At 36.4% G+C, this 24,197-nt stretch overlaps 1 protein-coding gene across 1 annotated transcript in view; it reads right to left on the minus strand.

Moving 5' to 3' along the window:
• Positions 1–24,197, minus strand: part of CD2AP (CD2 associated protein) — a 165,388-nt gene that overhangs the window by 50,332 nt on the left and 90,859 nt on the right. Inside the window, 4 exon segments of the mRNA XM_020993897.2 lie at positions 1,031–1,173; positions 1,635–1,803; positions 8,915–8,977; positions 12,954–12,990. Of these exon segments, the coding sequence (XP_020849556.1) occupies positions 1,031–1,173; positions 1,635–1,803; positions 8,915–8,977; positions 12,954–12,990 (412 nt within the window).

The raw sequence follows: 24,197 nt of genomic DNA on the forward strand, positions 1-24,197 counted from the left end.
AAAAATTCCCAAACAAAACAGTAATATATCATGATAGTTTTTTTAAAAAACATATAATACTAAGACCCCTAAAAACATAAAGGCTGGTAAAGGAGTAGTGGAAAAGCACTGAGTAGGGTTGTAGGCTATTCTAAATCACTACTGTATGACGCTAATTAAGTCACTAAATCAACCTGTACCTTTCCTGTATTATGCGAAAAATAAAAGCATCATCACTTTAAATTGTAATGAAGAAAAAAGTCTATTATCTGTAAAAATGTTTTAAAAAGTAAATAGCAGTATACAAGTGCAAAGTGCTATAAAAAGTGGCAATAGTGATATTACCAACAGAATTATAAAGTAATCTTCACAAGATACTGTATACTAGTGAAACACAAATCCCAGAGTTCACTTTTCAATTCTGCACCTCACAACTAAAAGGAATGGAAGGGAATCGGAAAAGGTACAGAGCATAATCACAAAGATGAACAAGGGTTGAAGATCTGTGTCTAAAATGAATAGAGTATCAGTCAGCTTATCAGAAAAGGTTATGAAACGTTATTCAAATATATAAAAAGCCTTTACACAGAGTCTATTTAATCAAAGCTAGAGTGCAAAAATAAAAAAGAAAACTACCTTAAAATAAAGCAGAGAGGAATCAAAATAGTATTTCTTAAACCTAATATTGCTGTTCAGCAATGAAAGAAATAAAAGCTGTGGAATTTCTGTGGGCGAATTTTAAAACAGCATGAATTCTATTCTGTCTCGGACAGTTTGGGAGGTTTAAGACAGATGTTCTCTCAAAATCTCTTGCAGCCTTATGATTAATTAGAAATATAGTATATCATTTAAAATCATTGAGATCAATCACCTGCAGTTTAGTTTAACTTGTTCAATCAGACCACATATAATAAGAATATGTGTAAAGCCTTCATTCCACTTTACTTTTTATACTAACGTCACATGTAAAGATCTACATGTTAGGACTTTAATGAGAATATACATTCACAGATTTAAAAATTATAACAGATTATTGTATTTCTTAACTTACCTATCTCTTTAGAGCTCCTTATTACAAATGAATCTAGGTCTACTGATTTTGGTCTAGAAGGTACTTGTTCAGAATCTAACTTTGGTTTCAATACTGGCTCATTTTCTGTCTTTGACGGGAAGACAGGAACTTCCCCATTGAACCTAAAATAAAAAACCAAAGAGACAGAGTGATCATTTAACATGTGCAAAATTAAAAAAAAAAAAAAATTAAACAAATACTATTTTCATAAAGTTAATATGAACCTTTAAAAAGTAAATAATATGGAACTGTTGAGTAATGATTTGGTTTTTTTGATGCCTAAGTTTAAAAATAAGAAAAAATAATTTAAAGATACTGGCAATTTATAAAAATTTTTAAAAATTGAGATTTAATTTTATTCTTTCTATTCTATAAAACCAACAAGTATAAATCTGGTACATAATATCACAAAAGCAATAACATTTCCATTATAATTTGGGAGATAAGCACAGAAAGATTAGCATTTTGCCAAAAAATAAACAGAAAACAAGGTCAGTACGGTTACTTTTAAAAACATAATATTCTTAGTGATGCAATTAATTTTTTGATGGCAGAAAAATTAATATAAAATGAAGTGACTTACTTAGAGATAGGAGGTGGTGGTGGAGGAATTGGTTTTTCCGGTCGCTTTGGATACATCATCCCTGAGGATCTTAATAAATTGTTGGCTTTGTTAGGAGGAGTAGGTTTCTTGGGTGGTACCTGGGGAGCCGCTGGCTTTGAAGGTTTCTGTTCTAAAGCTGATTTTTCATCTACACAAAATTTTTTTTAAAAAAGAAAGCATAATCAAAACTATTTAGGTTTTCTGAGAGCGTGCGTGCACGCGCGTGTGTCTGTGTATGTTTATGTCATTGGTCTTCTAAATAAAGGACAAATAATATATGTTTATCTATATATCTAAATTATCTATATGAGTATGTAGGTGTTCATATATACACATACATATAACTTATGTGATATACAAATTATACACAATTTACCCATTTTATATATACACATACATACACACATATAATTTTTCTTGGGACAACAGTCCAAATTCTTTAGACTGATCATGAATTTAATTTGGGAGGCTCTGCAATGTCTTAAGTGCTTGATATTATACTATCAAAATGATTTCGTCTGCTAAGAGGAGTATCTGGAAGACCTCACCTTATTGTGCTTTATGTGCAGTTATCCCCAATTAGAATGTGAGCTCTCCCACAATAAGAATTAGCTATTTATATACCCAGAACTCAACAAACTTGGCACACTGGCACTCCAGTCTTATGTTCTGACATACTCCTTATCAAAATTTAACTATGGAACATTTTTTGTCATCTGCAAATAAAAAATAATGCTAAATAAATATGAATCAAATATCTAATCCCTACCGTGAAGTGTTGATTTCATTCCTGAAACAAATATATGTCAATGTGATTAAAATCTTAACTCATTTTACAACTATAGAAACACTAGAGGCAGCATGATACAGTAGATAGTTAACCTTGAAACCAGTAAGAACAGGATTCAAATCTCACTTGTGACACCTACTGGTTGTATGACATTGGTCAAAGTTACTAAACTGCTGGGTGGCCTAAGAGAGGGCCAGTAGTTCTAAGCCTGTAAGTGGCAAATCTCTTTAGTGGCTGTAAAGAGAATGTGTTAGAGTTGGGACAGACTTGAGGCAGGAAATGCAGATGATTTATTGATCTAGGTAAGAGGTGATCACAATCTGAACTTCAGTGGTAGCTGCAGGAGTGGGTAAATGGAAACATACAGCAGATATTCTGGAACAGAAATGCCTACAAAGCCTTTGGTGACTGGATATGTCGAGTGAGAATAAGAAGTTTGGAATGACGCCAAGGTTATGATCCTGAGTGACTAGAAAGAAGGTGGTGCCTTCAACAACAATTGGGAAGTTTAAAAGAAGGGTAGGTTTTAAGGGAAAAGGAGAATGAATTGTTTTGAATAGGATGGGTTTGAGATGACTCTGAAAAGGCAGTTATATGATGTGGGACTGGAAATCAGAAGAGAACCTAGGACTGGTTATCAGGGTCTAGAAGTTATCTGCCTCTTCTTGTTGTTCAGTCATTTTTCAGGCATGTGCTAATTTTCATCACCCTATTTCGGGTTTTCTTGGCAAGGATACTATGGTTGTTTGCCATTTCTTTCTCCGGCTCATTTTACAGATAAGGACTGAGGTTAAGTGACATGGCCAGGATCATACATCTATTTAGTGTCTAAGGCCAGATCTGAACTCAGGAAGACCAGTCTTCCTGACTCCAGGCCCAGCACTCTAACCACTGTGCCGTCTAGTTGCAACACCTTATCTGCTTAGAAATAATCGAAGCTATGGGAGGTGATAAGATCAGCAAGCACAACCCCTTCCACATCACGGAGATCCCCATAATCTGAAAAATCAGAATAAAATTTTTTGGCCCTCTATTTGTACCAGAAGTCTGAATTTTTTAATGGGGTTTTGATATTATTATACAAAAATATACATATATTTTATGCATTTCTGATTTTCTAAACTTTTCTAAACTTCTAAACTTTGTGGTTTCTGCAGAACTCCTCAAAAAATTCCCATTTAATTTCTTATTGCAGATACACAATACATTGAAACTGTGATGGAGAAAGTCACTATGCGTAAAGTATAACTATATAGTAAGAACAACATCTACTACATGGAGGTAAGGCTGGTTTCTCCCTCAAAAGGCAAGGAAACCATTTTAGAGACTTAGCTGCTTCACAGATAAGGCCTGAATCATTGATGTAGTTTACTGTGCACCTAAGATATAAAAAATCCAGCTTATTAGGAGTTAAGTGTTCCTCAGGCTTCATGGAATCCTATTGGCTAATTGAGACAACACATGACTATGATTCCTGACCAGGTCTAACTTCCAATGGAGACAAAAAGAACTGACTCTATCTGAATCCATGCTATAACTTTACTGAATATCCCTTTCATGATATCAATTCCTTTAAATAACGTTACTTGTTTTGGAAATTTTCATTTAATTCTAATCCTGAGCCTTAACCATTAGACTAGCCTGAATCTGGCCTGACCAAGAATATTCATAGTAGCCAGGATGACTGGTATGGAAGGACTGAAGTGGAGAAAGACCCAGGAGGAGAAGAGGGAATCCTGGTGATTAGTACTACAGGGAGCCTGGCACTGTGCTTCTCATTGTAGACAGCACATGGTGTTGATAGAATAGGGAGAGTAAAGATGCTACTAACATTCCCTGGATGTTGGTAACAGTCCTGGACAGCTAATATCGTCATCATATAAAGAACAAAAATGAACTGTCAACAGGAGCTGAACATGCTCTGGTCTTTACAAGTCATACCATTAGGGCAAAGGGGCAAATAATGGACATAAGTTGTTGGCTGAAATTGCATAATTTTGTATTTAGATGTGATATCTCCAGGCTGTATTTGTAAGCCTGGCCCTCTCTAAAAACTTATCAATTTGGAGACTGTCTGACTGTGCTGAATGGTCTGTATAAGACTTTATATGGCATTTAGGAGGGAATTTTACATGAACTTTATTGAAAGTCTTTAGTAAAATATAAAGGCAGAAGTACTTTGAAGGGACAATGACTGAGGTTCCAGAATTGGGGATATGGACAAAGGTGTCAAATGTACCATTTGGCTTACTGAAGATAGATCACTAAGGAGATGAGGTATAGCTAAGTCAGTTTATAAGGAAAGACAGCTTCCACTCTCACTCCAGAAGGTGTGACATGTCAATAACAACTAACATTTATATAGCACTTCAACAAATTTGCAAAGTGCTTTAAAATATTAGCTCATTTAAACCCACAACAACCCTTAGGAGGCAGATGCTGTTATTGGATGCTATTATTACACCCATTTTACAGAAGAGGAAACTGAACCAGACAGAAGTTAATTGCTATTAAAGTGTCTGAGGTCAAATTTAAACTCGAGTCTTCCTAACTCCAGGTCCAGTTCTCTATACACTTACTGTACTACTTAGCTGCCTACTACACTCTGTCACTGGAATCTCCTATGAGAGACTGAGAGAAAGTAATTCTCTTCTCCAATATGCAGCAGTTAAAGTAGCTTCAAACTTATAAGCTGCCTAGGCAAATTAGGCCTTTAGTTCTCTGGCTACCTCTTCTTTGTTCCTTTGCTTGAGCAGAGGTAAATGAATGGTAATCTTACAATGGATGTTTCTAACCTTGAAGTAAGAACTTGTGAGCTGGGACAATGGGAGATCCTCAGGTGATACTGGCTACACTACACAGCTATTTTAGCTATATGAGATGATGATCACAACAGAAAAAGGAAACTAAGCCCTGGCCTGGCTTGACCAAAACTAGTTACCTCAAGGGACATATTCAAGTAGTGCACATATACCGTGTGGCCAATGGGGAAAGGCAACTGACACCTGGCAGCTTAAAGTGGACTACAGGGAGAAAGGTTGTCACACTGACTGCTAAGGCCATTTCTGATGATGGTTTGCCCTGCAGCAACCTCATGGGCAATGGTTGAGGGGGGCAATATCAAAAAAGTACTTGTAGTGATACAAGCAGGCTAATCATAACCCGCTGATTTATTATATCCTCAATAGAAATGATAAAACCTCCACACTGCTGGAGTTAGGACCACAGGATATAATTTCTGCACCTTCCCTTTAGCCATGGTTGAATTGTTGGGAAATGCCTTGCTTTCTAACAAGAAGGAGGAGATGAAATCATCTCTATATAACTAGACAGAGGCTGTGGCAGAAGAAGTGGCAAATATGTCAGTAGAAGCCTGTAAAGGGGCAAAGATATGTTATCACTCTCCTTTTTCCAATGGGACTCCCAGGGGAAATGAGGAGCAGACTGAGAAGGAGGAGTTTCTGGCCAGTAAGCTAGAGAGGTACAAAGTGTGTCTTGGTAATGACCCTGGCCCTAGATACACAAGCAAAAGGGTAATGACCTCTTGGTAACTATAGCTGACCCCATGATAATGATCAGTGAGTATGCAGGAAACTGTGCTGTGACTCTGACATTTCACATGAACCAAATGACGAGGCAGAAATATTTAGTTCTTTCCAAACTGGGGGGGGCAAACACAAGGAATTCTGGTCATGATCTTCCATATTCACTTAAGCCATATCTTCAGGAGCCTATATGGAAGGGGGATAGGAGGGAGGAGAAGGCAGAAAGCTATTTCTGTTTTTTTTTCTTCTACCTATACCAATTCTTCTCTAGTGTTGCCTATACTAGTTTTGTTATATTTTGTCTTGGTATGATTCTGTTTTGGTTTTTCTTTTCTACCTCCAATGCTTCCCATTCCAGGTTTCTTGCTTGCCCAAGGCCATGGTTGCCTAGAAAAGGCCCTAAGACCATTTAAGAAACAGAAAGTCTCCTAGGAGACTTTTAGGACCTTATCATCTAGGGGGTAGGATGTGATAAGAGGCACACACCTTCATGTAGGTTAGGATAGTTTTTCCCTTAAAAAAATCAAGAAGGCCATTTTAGAGACATAGGTCCAGAGAAATAAAGCTGAATTATTGATGTAGGTTCCCCATTGCCTAAGGTCATAAAAAGATGACACACCCTAGAAGTGATGAACTCCTTCTGTCATGGAGGAATACACCCTTCTAATCTCACTATCCCTTTATGACAAGGGCAGCTGTGTCCACCTAAACTAGCTGTGTCTTTGCTGAATATCTTTCCCACACTATCATTAAGAAAACTTAAAAAAAAAAGTATGTGGCCTAGGAATATCTCACTTTGTTCCAGTCATAAGCCTAAAATACTGTACTCGCTAACCTACGTGAAACTTAAGCCCAGAGCAACAAGGGAGAGAGTACGTACCAGACAGAGGCCTGGTAGATATCTAGGTTAGTGGGCATGCCATGGACAAAGATCCAGCAGCGAAGAAATAAAAGGGAGAACCAAGAGAGAAGCTTGCCATAAAAAATATAGAGAGGAGATAGTATTCAAAAGGACAGGTGATCGGCGGTGTCAAACACTACAGAGAGATCGGGAGATCAGTAGTAACTTGTGAGAAAGTACTTCCAGTTGAATAAAATTAGGGTCAAAGACACTACAGACGTTCTAAAAGAAAGAGTAGGGGAAGTTTAACTAAGAAGAGGAAGAGATATAAGATGACAATGACTAGGATGGTAAGATCTAATGAGGGCTTTTTCAAGGAATGGAGGAAAATAGAGTGTGTTGCAGGCAGCAAGGAAAAGAACCAGAACATAAGGAAAGAAATGACAGTACGTGCAATCTGAAAAAGACAGAAAGGGATAGGATCAAGGATTAAGCCATCTCCTCATCAGAGATTAAGGTAAGGAAGAGAGAGAGAGAAAATGATTTTAATGAGAAGAGGTGGAGAAAGAAGAACTCAGGATGAAAGGCTTCAATTTTTTCGGTGAGGTATTACAAAAGGTATTCTGGGGACAGGGTGGGAAGGGAGGGTGTGCTATGGGAGGCATAAGAAGGTTTGATACTGCTATGGTGCATAGAATAGAGATGAAATTAGGGAACAGAAGAACTATCTCATTTAAGGCAAGGCCCAACTAAGATGCAGTACCATAATTTTGTAGTGGACTCAAGCAGGGCAGGTTTGCGACTTCTTCCAGTTCCATTCAACAGCATCCAAATTCAAACAGCAGTAAAGGAGGCAAAGTAATCCAGAGTTAGGGTTCAGACAAGAGAACAAGAAATTCAAGAGCAAAGGATAGAATCAGTGTTGAACTGGTTCAACATAGGGAATCAAAGGGAGTATAGTCAAAGCAAGGGTGATGGCCCAGGAAAGCACTGAAGAGTGGAGAAACTGTAGATCACAGTGAAGATGAAGAACAAATTCAGGAGTACTAAGGCCAAGGGAGAGATGAAAAGATGACCAGAAAAAGGAATTTCAGAGTTTTTAACACAGAAGTGAATACTTGTAGATGACAGCAAGATCAAGGGTACAACCATCCTTGTGTGTAGTTGAAGTAGAATAGAGAAGCAGATCATGACAGTTGAGCAGACTAAGGAACTGGGAAGTTATAACTTGAGGGAACATCGATATGTATGATGAAGTTGCCTAATATGAAGAGAAGAGTTTTAGAGTAAAAGGGAGATTATGAGACATACACTAAGAAAGGAAGAGAAATATGCTGGGCACCAACATACACCAGGTCCAAAGACATGGACTGGGTCCTGCTGAATAATGGCAATAGTGGGAGCACCTGGGAAATGGCAACAGGAATAAAGGAGTATTTCAACTTCCCCGAGACCAGAGATTTAGGGTGTATGAAAGAAGGTATAAATAATAAACAGAAAGCACGGTGAGAGATATTGTGCCACCCAGGGGGATCCAAGTCTCACTGACTGCCAGAAGACAGGAAGACCAAGAAAGGAAGAGGTCCTTAAAGAACAAGAAATTTATTAATTGTAGAGCGAACACAGTACAACAGGCAGGCTGATATGGAATGTGATAATAACCTGGGGAATCAGGGTGGGTATTAGCATTAAAATGGATGGAACTTAGAGAGCCAACAGCTGAGGCTGGGAAATGGGTTTTTTTATCAGAGATTTGGAATCACAAGGATAGGAAGAATAAAAGGAATATGCTAACCACTGGGAAATGAATCTAGGCAGAGTTTTAGTGGCTAGGAAGAATGGTTAGGCAAGTAACACAGGTGGCAACAACAGTCTAAGTTGTCTGACTATTTTTTTTTTGCTATAACAATCATCAAAAAAGAGATTCTACCAAATCATAGGAGGTATCACAACTTAGATCAGTGTTTTATTCTCTTAAATTAGTTTAAGCTTTCCTAATCATCACAAAAATTCCCACATTAATTATATTAAAACATTCTTGAAGAAGTAATTTTGCCAAAAAAACAAACAAACAAAATCTTACCCTTTTCTTCAAGCCTAGAAGAAAAATACTTCTTCTCTAAAACTGTAGGATCAGGCTTGGGAGCTAAAAGAAAAAACAAAAGCACCTGACATTTTGCTGGCTTTTATAACTGTAAAACATAATAACAATTCTTTCTATACTTTGTAATGAAAAATGAAAGTTGAACTTTTAAGTAACGAAGGATAGACAGAGGGTATAAGGTAATATCACTGGACCAACAAGCCAGAATACCTGGGTTCTATCTAGTATTGGCTCTATCATTTAACAAGTCATTTTCCTCTCTGGGTCTTAATATCCTAATACATATAATAAAATCATTGGACTAGCTGATCACTAAACCCTCTTCTAGTTTTTTAGCACTCTGTTTCTATGAAAGTGATTTTGAATTCAAAACTTGTTCTTCGAAAGTGACTTTCACTATTCATATATATTATTAGAGGTTCACATAGAGGGAACATAAGGAATGATATTTCTTAAACAGTATATCCCATCGAGAAATAAACTATATACAACAATTATAAGAAACATTCATTTGAAGGCAGAACTTAATTAGGGCACACAAGAACCTTCTGAAGAGTTCATCTCTATGCACTCAGTTTTTTTAACTGTAAATTAATGGGTTAACTTTGGTCTTATTAATCATTGCTATAAAGAAGATCAGATGTAGCTGCCCTGAGACAATGTGATTGAAAAGGTAGAATAACCAATATTCATATAATGTATCAAAGATTTCCAGAATATGGCTTGCATTCAAAACCAACTATGGCAATCATTTCTATTTCCTTAGACTCTAGAAGCCTAGTTTATAAAACCATTTCTCCCCTTTTTAACTAGTTCATAGTATTACAGGATTAGGTGACTCAAAGACCATCTAGTCTAAATACCTTGTTTTAGAAACAAAGTACCTAATTTTATACTGTAAATTAATAAGTTAGCATTCTGACTTATACATGAATTTCTATTAAGTTTGGTAATTGTGCTTAGTTCTACAGAGCCTCGTCAGCTCTGGATAAACAACTACTAAAATCAAGTTTTTAAGCACACAAACTGAGGATGGGATCTAAAATTTATGCCAGCTATATTAAGAAAAAATACATAGGGAGGAAGAGTCTAAATAAACAGCCAAGTGGTCTTGATCTGTCTCTTTTTCTTTGCCAGTTCTTAACTATAAACTCTAGGCCCTCTATCTTAAATTCAGGTGCTTTCTCTACAATGTCACCAAATAGCTTGTTTGTTGCATGAGAAAACAAATCCTAAAGATTGAGAAAAATAGAAACTAAAGAGAATGACGTGTGTGTTTTAAGGCAGGCTCATCTTTAGTTGTAACTTCATGTTCCTCTTCACCTTATATGACTCGGAGCTGAGATTTCCTATCTTCTGCCTGTGCGTCATATCATTAGTTCTTTCCCTTTTCTATTCTGACTTTCCTTATTTCCTGGATTTCTCTTTTCTGACTGGCATCCTCCCCAATACTTGTTAACTACCCAGGTCTTACTTTCTCTATACCTTCTCTGTTCTTGGCTTTATTCAAGCCTATCTTCCCATACCTCCCATGCCCCTCATGAGAACCAACAAGCCCATCCAAGTTTATCATTAGCTTAGGCTTCATCACCAATGCTACAAGGATGATAGCTAGTGGAGACAGATCCAGGCTAAAAGTAGTGATGGAACAAAGAACACAAAGACTGGACTACATATAATTGGCAAATGGAAGTCTTAGTGCAAGGCTGAAGGAAAAGACTTGAGAGTCTAGAAGATCTATGTTTAAGCTTGATGAGGATTTCCAAGTTCCTACGCTGCAACATTTACTCCTCATTCCCATTAACTCTTAAGAAATGGGATACAACAAGAGTTCCTCTTCCACAAAGAAATGTCTTGGCATTTGGGGAGCAGAAAGACTACCATCCCTTCTGACCTTGCAAGGCACTCATGGCAAAATAAAGTAAATCAACTAAATTACCTTAAAAGTTTTTGTTGTGTTTAGTCATTTTCAGTTGTGTCCAATTCTTTGTGACCCCATTTGGAGTTTTCTTGGCAAAGATACTGGAGTGGTTTGCCATTTCCTTTTCCAGCTCATTTTACAGATGAAGAATTAAGGCAAACAGGGTTAACTGACATGTCCAGGGTCACAGAGCTATTAAGTATCTTAGGCCAGATTTGAACTCAGGTCTTCCAGATACAGCATTCTATCCACTGTGCCATGCAGCTGGCCCAAAAGTCCTATCTACCTCTTTATTTCTATGATTCCATATCTAGTAGGCTAGCCTATTCAACACAATATGATTTTAAGGATGAGGAAAAGGTTCCAGTTCCAAAGGAATCATCCTCCACCTATTGGCTATCTGAAATTTCTGTAAAAGGAAATATATCTTATCGCTGAACATTTACAGATCATAGTAACTTAGAACTGGAGGTCACACAGTCCAATCCACTGATTTCACAGAGAAGGAAACAGAGGCCCAGAGGTGAACTGATTTGTCAAAAATCATGTAGGTTATATGGCACAGCACATAGAACACAGGACCTGAAATCAGGAAATGTGTGTTAGATATCTAGTTCTTAAAGACACTTAAAAGACGCGTGACCATGGAGAAGGCACTTAACCTCCCAAAATCTCAGTTTTCTCCTCTGTAAAACGGTGGTAACAGTATCACCAACTTTATGGGATTGTCATGAGAAAAGTGCTTTATATACCCTTAAAGCACTCTGTATGTTTTATAAGTATTACTAAGTAGCAGAGCTGAAATTGAAACCTAGGTCCATTAGCCAAATTCAGTGTTCTCTCTACTATAATATTTGCTACTGTTCATCCTTCATTCTCAAAGAGGACCATGACATCAGGGAGGTGATGCCATGACATGCAAGTGAATTGGATTTAAGTGAGGGAGGGCTGTTCACAGTCACCAGCCTCACTTTTTCCTCCAGGGCCATCTGAGTCCAGTGGCCACATATGAATCAAGACAACTGGAGATGGCCCAAGATGCAATGGGAGACCCTTGCCCTTTTAAGCTAAGATCTTTTAACAGGTCTCAGTTTGACTGAGGCACCACCCATTTGCAGTGATCAAGGTTTAATTTTTTAAAAATGAGGCAAAGAATGGCCTCTTTAATAATAATAATAATAATTAAAAAAAAGCAGATCTGGGAGGGGACCCTCAGGGTTTCTGGCCACAACAGAAACAATTATTATTTATGTTCATTCTGAAACCATCAGGGCCCAAACAGTGACCAAGTAGGGTTTAGTCTGGGACCAGAATGATTTAGGGTTAAGGCTGGTCTTTAAGAGAAACAAAACAAAACAAGACAAAAAAAGGTTCAGTGATTAAAATTTACATTCCCTGTGGGCAGAGCACAGGTAGGTAAGGGTATGTGATACTCTATGTGAAGAGGGAAGAAAGAAAAGAAGGAAAAGAGAAATACACACAAATACCATGGCTTATGTTACCTGGACAAGTTTGGAAATTTAAAGCACAATATTTTCTTGTTTTGTTAGAAGAGGTAGAATGTCTAAAGGGGAGTGGGGAGGGGGGTAGGAGAGGATGGACAAGATGTCATTGAGAAAGAAATATGAGCACAAAGGCAGGGCTAGAGACCACAGAAAAAAAATTTCATTTTCATGATAACATTGTTCCTGGACAAATAGAAGATAAGCCTAGTACTAGTTCGTATTCTGTTTGGTATCTTCTTTGTAACTATTAAAGACCTAAACATTAAAGATATAAGACAAAGTATTATAAGCTAAATGCCATGAGGCAAAGAACATGCACCACTAGACTTCAGAAGCATCACCGTCCATCACCAAGAAACAACACCTGCAGTGAAGAAAGCCTGATGGTGGCAGAGGATCAGACAAATTTTGAAAGTATCTAACTAAAACTCTTAAATTTTCTACATATTTTTTGACTATTCATTGATTCTGCTAGAGAACATGCCATTTTAATGGCAAGAACAGAAATAATAACATTTTTATTAAATTCATATCCTATCCCTTTGATGTTTCATACTATGTAAGCTGAACAGAATAATATGTTTTTACATACCTGGACCCTTGGAAGGGAGTGGTGGCTTCTTTGGTTTCTGTTAAAATAAATTAGTAAAAAACATATTAGTTCATGGCCTTTTAAATAAAAAGTCTGAATAACTCTACCTATTGTCAGAACTATATTAGCAAAGGGGGGGGAGACACAAAAAGGGAAGATAAGATGGTGATGAAAGGAGAGACAAGCTTGCTCAACTGGAGAGCTCCTAAAAATTAACAACAACAACAAAAAAGGCACAGTGAGAGCCTGCCACCTGGACAATTTTATCCCTGGTCAAAAATCAGTTAACGCTTTCAAAAGTTATTATTAGGGATTATAAACAAAGAAACATAAGAAAGAGCAGAATCGAAATGAGACCTTGTTACTTTCAGGTCAACAACCATGAGAATAGTGGAGCAAAAATGCTATTACTCACAGCATTCTGAGTTTTTAAAATTCCCAAGTACTACTTCATCTATTGAGAAGATAACAGCATTTCTTAAAATATCAATGAGATTTCAGCTAGGGTAAGAATCCTAATAATAACTGGCAGCATCTTACCTCTAGCATGAAGTAAATATAATCTATACTTAAAAATATGTAGGTTTCATAATATCATAGCAATAATTAAATTAAAAATGGAACTAAAGTTTTGATTCAAAATAAATGCTTCAAGAATGCTTTATAAAAAGTTTAAAGCAAAAGGCCAGATTTCTGTTAGGTCTTCACAAATCTCCTGAAGCCCTTAAGTAGCAGACCTATTTTCATAGGTGCTTCACTAAACTAAAAAAAAAAACAAAAACAAAAACAAAAAACAACCTACAAAAATCATGGACAAAAATCCCTTTGCTCCATGCCAATTCTGGCCCATTTGACAATTCCTTCTCTCCTTACCCTTCAAAAAAGTTTTATGAGCATTTCCTGTTGTCCTCCAGAATACAGATTTCAGTATCTGGCATTTCACTCAAGTGGGATGATGGTCTGACTAAAGAAGTGAAATTAATCATCTATCTCAGTTTTTATTTCTGTTTCTCAGACACTGACATATCAGTGAATTTTAAAAGGAGAGAAAATTCGTGAGATATATGATACATTAAGAAACAACAAGGCATAGAGGATGGACGGCTTGCCTTGGAGTCAAGAAGAGCTGGGCCCCATCATCAAAACTGTTGGTACTGGCTAAGAAACAGGGAGGTGGATCAGTGGAATAGGTTAAATATGCAAGACACAGTAGTCAATGACTATAGTAATCTATTATTTGATAAACCCAAAGACCCCAGCTTCTGGGATAAGAACCCACTCTTTGAAAAAAACTGCTGGGAAAACTAGAAAAGAGTATGGCAGAAACTAGGCAGAGACCCAAATCTCACACCATATACCAAAATAAAGTCAAAATGGGTTCATGACTTAAGATATAAAGGCTGATACCATAAGCAAACTGGGAGAGGCAAGGAATAGTTTACCTATCAGATCTATGGAGAACAGAAGAATTCATGACCAAACAGGAGATAGAGAACATTATGAAAAGCAAAATGGATAATTTTGATTACATTAAATTGAAAAGTTTTTGCACAAAGCCAATGCAACTAAGATTAGAAGGAAGGTAGAAAATTGGGAAAGAATTTTTACAACCAGTCTCTCTGATAAAGGCCTCATTTCTAAAATATATAGAGAATTAAGACAAATTTATAAGAACACAAGCCATTCCCCAATTGATAAATGGTCAAAGGATATGAACAGACAGTTCTCAGATGAAGAAATTAAAGCCATCTATAGTCATATGAAAAAATGCTCTAAATCATTATTGATTAGAGAAATGCAAATCAAAACAACTCTGAGGTACTACATCACACCTATCAGATTGGCCAACATGACAAAACAGGAAAATGATAAATGTTGGTGAAGATGTGGGAAAATTGGAACACTAATACATTGTTGGTGGAGTTGTGAAATGATCCAACCATTTTGGAGAACAATTTGAACTATGCCCAAAGGGCTACAAAAATGTGCATACCCTTTGATCCAGCAATAGCACTTCTAGGGCTATATCCCAAAGAGATCAAACAAATGGGAAAAGGACCCACATGTACAAAAATCTTCATAGCAGCTCTTTTTGTGGTGGCAAAGAATTGGAAATTGAGAGGATGCCATCAATTGGGGAATGGCTGAGCAAGTTGTGGTATATGAATGTAATGGAATACTATTGTGCTACAAGAAATGATGAACAGGCTGACTTCAGAAAAACCTGGAAAGACTTATATAGTCTGATGCTGAGTGAAGTGAGCAGAACCAAGAGGACTCTGTACACAATAACAGCCACGTTATGCAATGACTAAGATTGTTAAACTGAACCCTTCTCAGCATTACAAAGATCTAAGACATCTCCAGAGGCCTGGGGATGGAAAATGCTGTCCACATCCAAAGAAAGAACTATGGAAGTCGAATCGCTATCACCTATTTTTACCTCCTGTTCAGTTTTGTTTCATCTTTCTGATGGTTCCTCCTATTGGTTTTAATTTTTACTTACAACTTCACTAATGTGAAAATATATATCAGGGGTATGTAAATGTAAAGCCTATATCAGATTGTGTGCCGTCTTGGGGAGGGTGGGGGGGGGAAGGAAGGAGGAGAAAAATTTTCAACTCAAAAGCATATGGAAGTGATTGTTGATAAATTAAAATAAATTAATAAAATTTAAAAAAAAAGAAGAGCTGGGCCCCAAATCTAGCTTTTGATACATACTGGCTGTATAACCCGGGGATAGCTACATAACTCTCAGTGCCACAGGCAACTAAGACTCTTAAATTGCAGCTCAACGGCAGAGTTGTGATTTTTAGAGGTAAATGAGCTTCCCTACAGGGAGTCTTCTACAACCAATGAAATTATGTGTCAAGTTAAAAAACATAAGAGAGAGAGAGAACGAGAATAATTGAACTGATTCAGGCATTAAGATAGGGAAGGGAGGAGATGTAGCCAGCGCAGAGTGATGATCTGGAAAAGAATTGAGAGCTGAAGAAATTGTGAGTCACAGTAAAAATTAAGAAAAGGGTTAGGGATCATAAGGTAAACATGGAATGATAAAAAGTTATGATCACTTATAGAAATACCAGAGTATATGACTATGTAAGGATAGCACCTGTGAGTGATGTTAAGATCAAGGGTATGACCATACCAATGGGTAGCTAAGATAGAATAAAGAAATAGATCATGGGAACTGGGAAGTTAAGGTATTTGAGGGAGTATCAGTATGCAGGTGTAATGTCCTAATGAAGGGAAGAATTTGAGTAAAAAGACTGAGCCAGACGTTAAAGTAATGGTGGAAGAGAAATGTCCTAGAGGTAAGGTAGATAATGGACATCAGAATATATATCATTGACACGAATAGCATCAATATCAGCAGAGAAATTACTGAATGATGGTGATAGCGGGAGAAAATGGAAGTTGCAATGGAGATCAAGGGATATTTTTGAGTCCCCCTCTAGGACCAGTGAATCGAGATTATGAAAGTGCAACCACAACTAAAATAACCACCAGGAGGGATCTAGGTATCAGTCAATGTTAGAAAATTGAAAGAATGAGAAAGGAAAAGGGTCAAGATGAAAGCAAGTTTGTTAATTATGAAGCTAGAAATCCAGAGAACTTAGGAATAGGGGTATATAGATATGGAGCCTGATATTTGTGGGGGAGGATTAAGAAGGACAGGAATGAGAAAATGGGTAGTTGCATATAGGGAAAAGGATGAAGAAGTCAAGGGTGCAATGAGTCCAAGTACAACAATCATTTGAAACTACAACAGTGTATTACTGTGCAGGAAATTTCTTTCCCCACCATACCTATTATTGCTTACAAAAATACCCAGGCAATTCCTTGGACAAAGTGAGGTAGTCGAAAATTTGATGTGTGTGTCATATTCCAAATCTTGCTCTCCTTCCCCCACTCACTGATAATCACTGCCACCCTATGGTCTAAAACTTAATCTACCATAAAGATTGCAAAATGCCTCATAAGTAGATGGCCATATAAATGAATTTGTCAACGTGTTGTCTTAATCATGCATTTGCATTTTAAATGTTTAAGCCTTATGAATGGTCTACCCCATTAGAATATGACAGCAGAGACGCTTTTACTATTTTATTTGTACCTCCTGTACTTTGAATATAGTAAACACTTACATGCTTCATTTATTCCATGTGGAATTTTTAAAGTTTTATAGCTCTTTCCTAAACTTTGCAGTCTTCTTATACCTTATGCTTCTAAGTATTGTATAATCACGTAGCTAGGTGGTACAGTGGACTAAGAGGTCTGGAGTCAGAAAGACTCATCTTCATGAGTTCAAATCTGGCCTCACCTAACCCTGGGCAACCCTGTTTGCCTCAGTTTCCTCATCTGTGAAATGAGCTGGAGAAGGAAATGGCAAACCACTCCAGTATCTTTGCCAAGAAGACTTCAAATAGGGTCACAAAAAGTCAGACATAACTTAAAATGACCAAACCATGATCTAGCTATTCTAACCCCTACTTGAAGTTCCTCAAGAATAATATTCCAATGTTTTACATGATTGAACAAATATAACCTATATCTGACTGCTTACCTTCTCAAGGAGCGGGTATGGAAGAAGGGATAGAATTTGAAACTTTTAAAAAATTGTTTTAACATGTAATTGAGGAAAAAATTATATAGTGTGTGTGTTTACATACATACATACATATACATACATATACACACAAACATACATACATATATATTTATTTATTTATTCATTCATTCATTTTGAGAGAATGATATTCCATCTTCCCAACTCCTTGTCATTTTACTGCCTTTCCCCTATTCATGAAATGCTCTCCCTCCTCACCTTTCTTTGTTTCTCAAGTTTCTCTGGGTTACTTTAAGACTTAGCTGAAGTCCAATTTTCCACAGAAGAACTTTCCTGGTCCTTCTATCTCCACTACTGGTGCCATCCCACTGAGATTACCTTTCATCTACTTTGTATATCTCTTGTCTGTATGTAGTTGTTTGCATGTTATCTTCCCAATTAGAACGAGAGCTCCTTTAAGGCAGAGACCAATGATCTTGCCATTCTTTATATACTCAGAGCTTAGCACAATGCCTCAGATAAAGTTAAGTACTTAATAAATATTTCGAAACTGATGAAATACTAGTTAATTAAGGCATCTGTATGAGACAGCACAAATAAGTTGATTTAAAAATCAAACAAGGTGGTAAAAATGTTGGCCAAGTTGATAGCTATTTGTAAAGTGCCTTGTAAACATTAAAATGCCATATAAATGCTAGCTATAATCATTACTCAAGTTTGGATTTGCCACTGAACCACCACAAAAGTAAATCCTAAAGTCAATTCTGCAGAGTACCACAGGAGGATACTATTGCTCATTTTCCTCTTTTAATGATTTTGTGTACTTATACATCTGATAAAATCTAAGCTTCTTGATTTCAGGAACTGTTTTACTTTTTGTCTTTTAGCTTACCTAGATCTTATCTATTTAGTTTTTCCTTGTAATTCATTATCCATGCTCAACCCCTTACCTGTGAGTATATCATCATAACTCTGCTCTAATCCCTCTTCTCTATATTCCCTTTGCTAGTAATCTCATTACCACCCATAGGGTTAAATTATCATCTCTATGCAGATGATTCCTAGATTAATAATGCAGTTAAGGTCTCTCTCTTCTTCTAACTAAATGTCCTATAGATATCTAAAACTTAACATATCTAAAAAATAATTCATTATCTTCCCCACAAAATCTGTCATTCTTTTTCAAGATTTCAAGATTTCGGCCAAGGGAACCACTATCCTCAAATTGAATTTTGAGTGGCAAAGCCAATAGAATGTCAGGGTAAGACATTTTTCCAGCCTAAGACATCATAAGAGACTGTAGGAAAGATTGTGACACTGGGGCAGGGGCTGGCCTGGAACTCACTCAGCAGAAGCACCAGAGACTGAAGCACTCAGGCCAGAGACGAATGGGGGTCAGACAACTGGTGACAAAGAAATTACAGGGACCCTTCATTGGCATTAGGTTTAGCTGGTGTTGTTTTGGCACCTTTATTGACCACAGATCTGGGTTATATTTCCAGAAAGGAGAGGAGGGCTTATGGTTCATCACAAGGGAATAGGGGCATTGGTTGCAGTTCGAAGGCAGAGAGAATACTAGGACTTGTGGGCACAGGAAAACAGGGTACCTGGTAAGAGTTCTTGGGCCAAGAGGAGTGCTAGAGCTTGCAGGTAGAAAGAAGCAAAGGCCCTTGGATAAAAACCAGAGCACAGACCAGGAAAGCAATGACCACACCTCTATTCAGATCAAACCATCTTGGAAACACCAAAAACTTGAAGACTCCTAGATCTAGCTCTGAAAATAGCAGCACGAAAAATCCTGAATCTTCACACAGTACCTCCTAACTCCAAAATGGACAGAGCCCAACATTAACATAAAGTTTAAAGTCAAGAAATAGGCTGGAAAAATAAGCAAAAAACAAACAAACAAACAAACTTCACCATAAAAAGCTACTAAGGTGGCAGAGAGGGCCAAGATACAAACTCAGAAGATGACAACAAAGATGACTACAAAGTCTCAAAAGGCAGGGGCAGGAGAATGTAAAATGGAAACATGTCCAATAAGAATTCCCAGAAACAATGAATGGTAGAGGAAAAATTGAAAAACAAAATTATGAAAAGAATGAACAGCTTGGTAAAAGAGGCCCTAAAAAAAGAGTGCTGACCTAATGGTAAAAGAGACACAAAAATTCACTAAATAAAATAACTCTTTAAAAAAGAGAATAGGCCAAATGGAAAAAGAGATACAAAAACTCACATAAGAAAAGAACTCATTAAAAGTCAGAATTGGGCATATGTAGAAAAAGAGGTATAAAGCTCACTGAAGAAAATAATGCCTTAAAATTTAAAGTTATTAAAATTCTAAATCAGATTAAATAAAAACTAGAAAATTAAAAATTATAATTCAGCAAGTAGAAGCTAAAGACTCCATGAGACATCAAAAAATAATAAAATACCCCAACTGATAAAAGGTCAAAGGATATGAACAGGCAGTTTTCAGAAGAAGTAATTAAAACCACATATAGTCATATGAAAAAATGCTCTGAATCACTATTGATCAGAGAAATGCAAATGAAAAGATCTCTGAGGTACCACATCACACCCATCAGATTAGGAACATGACAAAAGAGGAAAATGATAAATGTTGGAGTTGTAAACTGATCCAACCATTTTGGAGAACAACTTAGAACTATGCCCAAAAGGTTATAAAAACTGTGCATACCTTTTGATTCAGCAATACCACTACTAGGTCTATATCCCAAAGAGACCATAAAAAAGGGAAAAGGACCCACATGTACAAAAATATTTATTGTAGCTCTTTTTGTGATGGCAAACAAATGAAATTGAGGGGATACCCATCAGCTGGGGAATGCCTGAACAAGTTGTAGTATGTGAATATAAAGTAACACTATTGTGTCATAAGAAATGGTAAGCAGGCAAACTTCAGAAAAACCTGGAAAGGCTTGCAGGAACTGATGTTGAATGAAACGAGTAGAACCAGGAGAACATTGTACACAGTAAAAACAACACTGTGCAATGACAAATTTTGTTACACTTAGCACTCCTGAGCAATGAATGCAATAATCTAAGACAATTCCAAAAGACTCATGATGGAAAATGCTATCCACATTCAGATAAAGAACTATGGAATCTGAACGCAGATCAAGGCATACTATTTTCTCTTTCTTTTGTTGTTTTTTTTTGTTTTTTCTTCCTCATGGATTTTCTTTTTGATCTGACTTTTCTTTCACAACATGAGTAATGTGGAATTATGTTTAATATGATTATGCATGTATAGCCTATATCAGATGGCATACCATCTTGGGGAGGGGGCAGTGGGGGGGGGAAGGAAAATTTAGTACTCAAAATCTTATAAAAGTTAATGTTGAAAACTAAAAACAAACAAACAAATAAATAAAAGGGGGGAAGGAACAATAAAGTCAAAAGAAGAAAAAAAGAAGAAAATGTCAACTATCTCACTGGAAAAACAAGTGACCTGAAAAATAGATCCAAGAGAGATAATTTAATAATTACTGGATTACCTGAAAGCCATGATCAATAAAAGAGCCTAGACATTAAATTTCAAGAAATTAAGAAGGAAAACTACCCTAGAATTCTAGATCCAAAGGATAAAATAGAAATTGAAAGAATCCATTGCTATCACTTCCTGAAAGAGATCCCAAAATGAAAACTCCCAGAAATATCATAGTCAAATTCCAGAATTCCCAGGTCAAGGAAAAAATATACAATTCAAGTACTGTGAGCCACAGTCAGGATCACACAAGATTTAGCAACTTCCACATTAAAGAAATAGAGGGCTTAGAATATGATATTCTGGAAGAGAAAGAAGCAAGATAATAACCAAAAATAATCTATCCAGCAAAACTGAGTATAATCATCCAAGGGAAAAAGTTGACATTTAATGAAATAGAGGATTTTCAGGCATTCCTGATGAAAAGAACAAAGCTGAATAGAAAATCTGACATTCAAACAAGACTCAAGAGAAGCATAAAAAGGTAAATATGAAAGAGTAATCATAAGGGTATCAATACAGTGAAATTGTTTACATTTCTAATTGGGAAGATGATACACGTAACTCCTAAGAACGTTATCATTATTGAGGAAGTTAAAAGGAGTTCATATAGAGAGCATGAATGTGAGTCAGTTATGTTGGAATGATCTACAAAAATATGAAAGGGTGAGAAAGAGGGGTGTACTAGAAGAAGGCAGAAAGGAGAGGTAGAATGAGGAAAAGTTTCTCTCATAAAAGAGGGACACAAGAAAAAGCTTTTACAATAGAGGGTAAAATCAGGAGGAGAGTGGCAAGCAATGGTTAAACCTCACTCATCAAAACTGTTTGAAAGAAGGAAGAATATATATACACACACCCAGTTGTGTACAGAAATGTAACTTACCCAATAGAGAAATAGGAGGGGAATGGGATAAGAAAAAGGAAGCAGAGTGTAAAGATAATAAAAAGGAAGAAAGATTAAGGGAGGAAGCAGTAGAAACAAAATAGACTTTTGAGGAGGGACAGAATAGGAAGAGAAAAAGAAACAGAAGAAAAAGGAGTGGAGAGAAATATACAATAATCATAACTGTGAATGCGAATGTGAATGTGAACGGGATAAGCTCACCCATAAAAAAAAAAAGCATAGAGCAGAATGGATTAGAAATGAGAACCAATAATAATGTTGCTTACAAGAGACACATCTGAAAGAAAAAGACGCACAGAGTTAAAATAAAGGGCTGGAACAGAATCTAATATACCAGATGAACTAAAAAAAGGTAAGGGCAGTAATCATGATCTCAAAGAAGCAAAAATAGATCTAATTAAAAGGAAAAATCAGGGAAACTATGTTTTGCTTTAAAAAAAAAGTACCATAAACAATGAAATAGTACCAAATCTTTTTTATTATAGCAAGTTTCTCTGATAAGGGCTTCATTTCTCAGATATATACTGAATATAGAACAGAGTCAAATTTATAAAAATAAGAGCCATTCTCCAATTGATAAATGGTCAAAGAATTTAAACAGGCAGTTTTCAGAAGAAGAAATGAAAGCTATCTATAGCTATATATAAAAGTTTTAAATATATATGTATGTATGTATGTATGTATGTATGTATATAGTTATATATTAAAAATGTTCTAAATCACTATTGATTCAATAAGGCAAATTAAAACAACTCTGAGGTACCACCCATAGCTAGAAGAAATGATAAATACTAGAAGGAATGAGAGGAAAACAAATACATTAATGAATTGTTGGTAGAGTAGTGAACTGGTCCAACCACTCTGGATAACAATTTGGAACAAGGCCCCAACAGCTATACAACTGTGCATACCCTTTGACCTACCAACACAACTACTAGGTCTGGACCCCAAAAAGATTAAAGAAAAAGGAAAAGAAAACACATACAAAAATATTTATAGCAGCTCTTTTCATGATGGCAAAGAACTAGAAATCAAGGGGATGCTCAACAGGAAAATGGCTTAATAAGTTGCGGCATAAGATTGCAATGGTGCACTACTGTGTTGTGGGAAATGCCAAGGGAGGTGGTTTCAGAAAAACCTGGTAAGACCTATGTGAACTGATGCAAAATGAAGTGAAATCATTGTGAACAGTAAACAGCGATGCTGTAATAATGATAAACTGCGAAACACTTGGCTACTCTGATCAACACAACGATCCAAGACAATTTCAAAGGGCTCGGAAAAATCGCTATCCACCTCCAATGAGAGATCTGATGAATTCTTGAGTGCAAACTGAAATAGAATTTTCTCACTTTCTTGATTTTTCTTCCTTTTTATTTTTTTGCAATATGGCTAATATGGAAATATTTTTTACATGATTTCGCACATATAATTGATATAATATTGCTTGCCTTCTAAGTAGGTAGGTGTGGGCATGAGAGGGAGGAACTCAAAATTTAAATACTCAAAATTGGAACTCAAAGTTCAAAAAGACTTTAAAACCAAGTAAATAATAAATTTGAAAAAAAAATTAGATGAACTGTTGGTAGAGTTGTGAACTGGTCCAACCACTCTGAAGATCAATTTGGAACTTCGTCCAAAGATCTCTAAAACTGCATATACTATGACCCAGAAATATCACTACTAGGCCTACACTCTGAAGTTATTAAAAGAAAAAGGAAAAGAAACTAAATATAAAAAATTTATGGTGGCAAAGAATTGGAAACTGAGGGGATTGCCCATCAATCAGGAAAAGGCTGAATAAGTTGCAGGATTTGATTGTAATAAGACTCTTATTGTGCTGTGAGAAATGACAAGGAGGGAAGTGTCAGAGAAACCTGGCAAGACTTATCAGACCTGATACAAAATCAAGAGAGAAGTACTGGGAGATCATTGTGAATAGTTACAGCAATGCTGTTAAAAGATCAACTGTGAAAGACATGGTGATAATCCAAGACAATTCCGAAGGACTCATGATGAAAAATGCTATCCACCTCCAGCGAGAAAACTGATGAACTGATTACAAATTGAAGTAAAATTTTTTCACTTTATTTTTCTTCCCTTTTTTTTTGGGGGGGGCACACCAATATGGAAATGTTCTGCATAATTTCATATGTATAATTGATATCACATTGTTTGGCTTCTCAATGGGTGGAGAAACGAGAGACAGGGAGAGAATTTGGAACTAAATTTTTTAAAAATAATATTAAAAATAAA

The sequence above is a fragment of the Phascolarctos cinereus genome, unplaced genomic scaffold (genome assembly GCF_003287225.1).
Source record: "Phascolarctos cinereus isolate Bilbo 61053 unplaced genomic scaffold, phaCin_HiC Scaffold_5;HRSCAF=322, whole genome shotgun sequence".
In the NCBI taxonomy this organism is placed as follows: domain Eukaryota; kingdom Metazoa; phylum Chordata; class Mammalia; order Diprotodontia; family Phascolarctidae; genus Phascolarctos; species Phascolarctos cinereus.